Source organism: Vipera ursinii (genome assembly GCF_947247035.1).
Source record: "Vipera ursinii genome assembly, chromosome: 6".
Taxonomy (NCBI): domain Eukaryota; kingdom Metazoa; phylum Chordata; class Lepidosauria; order Squamata; family Viperidae; genus Vipera; species Vipera ursinii.
This window is the reverse complement of record NC_139515.1, coordinates 84,945,728-84,952,569: the sequence shown is the minus strand read 5'-3', so window position 1 is coordinate 84,952,569 and position 6,842 is coordinate 84,945,728. Positions and strand designations below refer to the sequence as shown.

At 39.3% G+C, this 6,842-nt stretch overlaps 1 protein-coding gene across 1 annotated transcript in view; it reads right to left on the bottom strand.

Moving 5' to 3' along the window:
* Positions 1–2,330: 2,330 nt before the first annotated feature.
* ITIH5 (inter-alpha-trypsin inhibitor heavy chain 5) overlaps positions 2,331–6,842 on the bottom strand; it is a 46,487-nt gene continuing 41,975 nt past the window's right edge. Inside the window, exons 13-14 of the mRNA XM_083366092.1 lie at positions 6,195–6,572; positions 2,331–4,022 (exon numbers count right to left, since the gene is read on the bottom strand). Coding sequence (XP_083222218.1) covers positions 3,724–4,022; positions 6,195–6,572 — 677 coding nt within the window. The 3' untranslated portion in view covers positions 2,331–3,723. The remainder of the gene's footprint in view (positions 4,023–6,194; positions 6,573–6,842) is intronic.

Sequence of the window (6,842 nt, the reverse complement as noted above, 5' to 3'; positions counted from 1 at the left end):
TTTCACCTCATTGCCAATTGTTTGCTTAGCAAGATTTTGTTTGATCTCTGAGCTAAATTGCTTTGTGTGTGTGTGTGTGTTTTAGTTTAAACAGGAAGCCTAGACATAAATTATTTTTTAAAAAATACATTAACTGTTTGTTTTTCTAAAGAGAGCAGCAAGGGAGTGGCAGACTTAAAATTCTTTCTGCACTTTTCAAATATTTGTCTCTATTCTTTGTGACATGATTTATTTGGCTGCTGTTCCATTCTGCTTTCTATTTTATTTGTTCGCAGTTGAAGCATTTCTGGAGTGGTCAAAAAAGTCAAGATGGTGGCCATGATGGAACTATTCTACTCAGTGCTTTTTTTGTAAAAGAAAAAGGTGCCGGAACTCACACATGTCATACAACCCGCCTTGCCTTCCCTACAAGGTTCCATCCAAAAAAGGTGCCGGAACTCCGTTCTGAGCATTCTATGACAAAAAAAGCCCTGATTCTACTCTACTCTACTCTACTCTACTCTACTCTGCTCTGCTCTGCTCTACTCTACTCTACTCTACTCTACTCTACTCTACTCTACTCTACTCTACTCTACTCTACTCCACTCCACTCCACTCCACTCCACTCCACTCCACTCTGTATTCTATTCTGTATTCTATTCCATTCCATTCCATTCCATACTTTCCATTCCATTCCATATTCTTCCATTCCATTCTATTCTATTCTATCCTGTATTCTATTCCATTCCATATTCCATTCCATTCTCGATTCTATTCTTTTCTGTTCCGTTCCATCCTATCCTATCCTATCCTATCCTATCCTATCCTATCCTGTATTCTATTCCATTCCATTCCATATTCCATTCCATTCTCGATTCTATTCTATTCTGTTCCGTTCCGTTCTATCCTATCCTATCCTATCCTATCCTATCCTATCCTATCCTATCCTATCCTATCCTATCCTATCCTGTATTCTATTCCATTCCATTCTATTTTCCATTCCATTCTGTATTCCATTCCATTCTGTATTCCATTCCATTCCTTTCTATTCATCTGGTAATATATAATAACATCTCATTCCCCCCCACCCCATTAGATTAAGACCCCAAAGCCCAGTAAAAGTGAATCATCTGAATTTCTTCCAGAATTTTTCTATTTTTTTCCTGACACTGATTCTAGAAAAAAAAGCAAACAATGCTGGCTGAGGGATTCTGGGAGTTGAAGTCCACCCATATTAAAGTTGCTAAAGTTGAGAAACATTGGTCTGGCAGACATTGAATTAGAGACTTTTGACACATTTCAAACAAATGTGCCCGTTGAATGGAAAAAGAATGGATCAGCTGGAGTGAAGCTGATTTGGTTCTGCTTATAGCCTAAGTGCACAAGCATCTAGAATGGTGATATATATTGTGCATTTATGAGAATCTTGGATCTGTTTGCAAAAATTCAGATTCTTTCCAATGTAATAACAAATAAAGGAAATTTAGCAGCCCACTTTGGAAGTGATTAACTGAGAAAAGTTGTGTTAGAGTTGTGAGATCATATGACCCTATTCTAAGTGGTACAATAGGGTTATTAGACGCTAAACACAGCATGTAGATCCAGGTTAAGTCGCTTTTAAGATATAAACAGAGATTAACAGGTCAACAAAATAACAGAGTTGGGAGGGACCTTGGAGGTCAACTAGTCCAACCCCCTGCTCAGGCAGGAAACCCTATATCATTTCAGATAAATGGCTGTGCAGTCTCTTCTTAAAAACTTCTAGTGTTGGAGCATTCACAGCTTCTGGAGGCAGGTTGTTCCACTGATTAATTGTTCTAACTGTCAGGAAGTTTCTCCTTAGTTCCAGGTTGCTTCTCTCTTTGGTTAGTTTCCATCTATTGCTTCTTGTCCTGCCTTCAGGGGCTTTGGAGAATAGCTTGACCCCCTCTTCTTTGGGGCAGCCCTTGAGATATTGGAACTCTGCTATCGTGTCACCCCTCATCCTTCTCTTCATTAATTTAGAAATACTCAATTCATGCAACCATTCTTCATACCCATTCAAGAGTCTCAACATCTTTTTATATTGTGGCGACCAAAACATTAATTAAAGATTCAGCTCACCCCATATGTGTTGGTGGCTTCAGTTATGCAGAAATGTTTTCATCACATGCAACTCTTTTGTGAATGCCTACTATCAATTGGAAATTATCTTTGATTATCTCTGCATTTTTTTTGCTATTTCTGCATCTTCTGTTGATAAATGCATTCCCTACTGGTGAGAAAACTCCATGAATTTAATCAATATAAAAAGAAATCCTTTTATTATAATTTTTATGATACCACCATATTTTAATTTTTTTACCCCTATATTAAGGCAGTTACTTTCTGCAAACTAAAATTTGTGAATACATGTGATCCCCATATCCATCCAGCTGCTGCCTTACAATACAACATAGGCGCTGTGTTGCTGAGTTTGCATTACAGGCTAAGTCACAAAATTTTAACTGACTTTAGCAGGTTGTGTGAATCGAAACATTAACCTGATAGTGTTAAGCTATCAGGTTATGCTTAGCAAATTTACAGTACAACAGTATTTACAGTACAACAAAGAAGTATTTACATTCTTGACCATCTCCACTGAAGTTAAAATGGCTTCATTGTTTAATTGCCCTTTGATTTCCAAGCAAAATTTCCCACGTGCTAGACCCACTCAGTCGCACATTATACAAACAGTGCAATACAAACATAAAAAATGGTTGTGTGCATCTTTTATGAAGCTGTTCCATCTATCTGCTTGTTCCAACTCAAGAGTGATTTTTCAAGAACAATTTCTTAACTAGATAATAATCATACATTAGACCAGTGATGGCAAACCTTTTAGAGATCGAGTGCCCAAACTGCAACCCAAAACCCACTTATGTATCATCGGGTGCCAGGTGGGCGTGGCCCATTGGGTAGGTGTGGCCAATTGGGTAGGCGTGGCTGCAGTGGTAACGGCAGACTGGGTGGGACTAAAAAGTTCAATCAATTCGAACTTTGCAAGAAGTTGAAATTGATTGATTGAACTTTTTTTGCACATTCTATTCGATTCTACTCCATATTTTCTTTTCTTTTCTATTCTATTCTATTCTATTCTATTCTATTCTATTCTATTCTATTCTATTCTATTCTATTCTATTCCATTTTCTATTCCATTTTCTATTCTATTCTATTCTATTCTATTCTATTCTATTCTATTCTATTCTATTCTATTCTATTCTATTCTATTCTATTCTATTCTATTCTATTCTATTCTATTCTATTCTATTCTATTCTATTCTATTCCATTCCATTCCATTCTCTATTCTATTCTATTCTATTCTATTCTATTCTATTCTATTCTATTCTATTCTATTCTATTCTATTCTATTCTATTCTATTCTATTCTATTCTATTCTATTCTATTCTATTCTAACCCGACAGCCTGACAAGCAAAGTCAATGGGAGAACTGGATTCACTTAATAACCGTGTTAGTAACTTAATAACTGCAGTGATTCCCTTAAAAACTGTGGCAAGAAAGGTTGTAAAATGCAGCAGAACTCACTGAACAACTGTCTCATTGCACAACAGAAATTTTGGGCTCAGTTGTGGTCATAAGTCGAGAACTACCTGTACTTTTAAAGTGTGTTCCTTCAGCATGGCAAAGCCTAGATAAGACATAAAAGTTCTCTTGAGAGCAAGCAAATTCTTCTCGGAGAACAGCAAGGGAGTGTCTCCTCTTTTCAAAGTCTGTTTTCCACCCAGGTGCTAGTCCCTGTGTCAAAGGGATGGGAGGCCAAGTAGTCTTTGTAGTCCCCATCAATTAGTTTCTCTGCATTGTTTTTGGCAAACCAGCAGTCCACTTCCTGTTTGCCATTGTAGATCTTCCTCTGCTTCCACACGACAGGCACCAAACGCCCTTTCAACTTTAGGGCGTGCGCCGAGTTCGAGTTCCCAGACTTTATTTCATGGCAGTTGTCCGGGCTACACTTTTCTGAGAATGGCTCACTCAACAGCTGAATGTCTTGGTGCAAGAACTGGCCTGCAATAGGGGGGAGAAAAATGGAATTTGTGAGCAAGTGAATTAATGAGACAGGCATGGGGTGAGCAATTTCCACCAACACGGGTGAGAGGCATTTTTTTTTAATTTTTTTTTGAGAAAAGTGACTTCAGATCGTTCTCAGCTTATGATCAAACTGGATCCAGAATTTCTGTGGCTAAGCAAGGGGATAGTTAAGTGAGTCTTGTACAGTTGTATGATCTTGTACGTTGTTAAGCGACTCACTGAGTTGTTAAGTGAACCACCTGGTTGTTAAGAGAAAGTGGCTTCCTCCAGTGACTTTCCTTGTCGGAAACTGGCTGGGAAGATTGCAAATGGCGACTATGTGACCCTGGGACGCTGCAATGGTTGCAGAAACATGCTGGTGGCCAAACACCCAAATTCTGATCATGTGACAGCATCTCAGGCTACTGTGCTCATCATTTGCGGCCCTCCCAGTTGGCTGCTGACAAGCCAAGTCAAGGGAGGAAACCAGATTTGCTTAAGAACACATTATTCACGTCACAACTGCACTGATTCACTTAACAACTGTGGCAAAAAAGCGTCATAAAGTTGGGCACCATTCCTTTAACCATCCGCTTCCTGAGCAACCGAAAAATTCTGGTCCCCATTGTGGATTTCTCTTCCAGAAGACAGCTAGAACTCCATTCAGAATAGACCATTGAATAGACCATTTAAATCGGCTCGACAGGAAGTCCTTGACTTACGACCACAATGGAGCCCAAAATTTCTCTTGGTAAGCAAGACAGTTGTTATGTGAGTTTTGCCCCATTTTACGACCTCTCTTGCCACAGCTGTGAGGCGAATCCCTACCGTTGTTAAGTTAGTAATACCAGTCCTCACATTTATGGCAGTTAGTCCTCGACTTATGACCACAATTGAGCCCATAATTTCTGTTGCTAAGCAAGACAGTTGTTAAGTGAATTTTGCCCCATTTTACGACCTTTCTTGCCCCAGTTGTTAAGTGAATCATTCCCCTTGTTAAGTTAATAACACAATTGTTAAGTGAATCTGGCTTCCCCACTGACTTTGCTTGTCAGAAGGTCGCAAAAAGAGATCGGATGACCCCCGGGATGCTGCAACCGCCGTTAATACAAGCCATAAGTGTCTGAATTTTGATCACCTGACCATGGGGATGCTGCAACAGACGTAAGTGTGAAAAAACGGTCGTAAGTCACTTTTTTCAGTGCCGTTGTAACTTTGAACATTCACTAAATGAACTGCTGTAACTCGAGGATGACCCATATGAGCCAATTACCAAGCAACTGAATTTTGATCACGTGACTAAGGAGATGCTGCAACAGTCCTAAGGAGAAAAATGGTCATAAGTCACTTTTTTCGGTGCCATTGTAACTTCAAACTTTCACTAAATGAACTGTTATAAATCAAGGACTAGCCGTATTAAGACCCTACAGATCCTTGTGTTCTATGGCAGCCCTTCCTAGCCGGTCACATTGCAGGTACTCAGGACTGTGACTTGTCTGAGATGGTATAGGTTATCCTGTTTGAGCAGGGGGCTGGTCTAGAAGACCTCCAAGGTCCCTTCCAGATTCTATTCTATTCTATTCTATTCTATTCTATTCTATTCTATTCTATTCTATTCTATTCTATTCTATTCTATTCTATTCTATTCTATTCTATTCTATTCTATTCCATTCCATTCCATTCCATTCCATTCCATTCTATTCTATTCTATTCTATTCTATTCTATTCTATTCTGTATTTTCTATTCTATTCTATTCTATTCTATTCTATTCTATTCTATTCTATTCTATTCTATTCTATTCTATTCTATTCTATTCTATTCTATTCTATTCTATTCTATTCTATTCTATTCTATTCTATTCCATTCCATTCCATTCCATTCCATTCTGTCTATTCTATTCTATTCTATTCTATTCTATTCTATTCTATTCTATTCTATTCTATTCTATTCTATTCTATTCTATTCTATTCTATTCTATTCCATTCCATTCCATTCCATTCCATTCCATTCCATTCCATTCCATTCCATTCCATTCCATTCCATTCTATTCTATTCTATTCTATTCTATTCTATTCTATTCTATTCTATTCTTTTTCGGAATCCAAATGGAAGACATACTGTATGTCTCTCTGCACACAACCTTAGAAACCAACACATCTCTCCCTTACCTATCAGCCCATGGGAACCTGTTGAAAGTCCTTGACCGTTAGAGATGTAGAAACCCAAGTGATTCTTCTGATACCGGGCAGGGTTCTTGTAGTGGTGGATCAGAATGACAAAACTGATGGACTCTCGTAGGACCACAGTGATGTTGGCATGGGCCACGATGGACACCTGGAAATTCTTGCCCACTATCATGGCGTTGCGGTCACAGGGAAAGACCAGTCTCCTCTCATCATCCAAGATGACCTTGGTGGGTGAAATTTCTAGGTAGGATCTTTCTGGTTTGTTGCTGAGAATCGTGATGCTCTTGAAGTATGTCCGCTGTTTCTTATGACCGTTCCGTGGGGCAGGTGCCCCGATTAGTTCACCATTGACAGTCACTCCTAGGAGACAAGAACATGGATAAAGAGGGAGTTTGATTTAGTGGTTAAGGCACCAGGCTAGAAAAAAAAAGACTGTGAGTTCAAGTCCTGCCTTAGGCATGAAAGCCAATTGAGTGACTTTGGGCCAATCACCAGGAGTTGGTGAGTTCTAGTCCCGCCTTAGCCCTGAAAGCCAGCTGGGTGATCATGGGCCAATCAGCAGAAGACCAAGAGTTGTAGTCCCGCCTTCGCCCTGAAAGCCAGCTGGGTGACCATGGGCCATTCACTAGG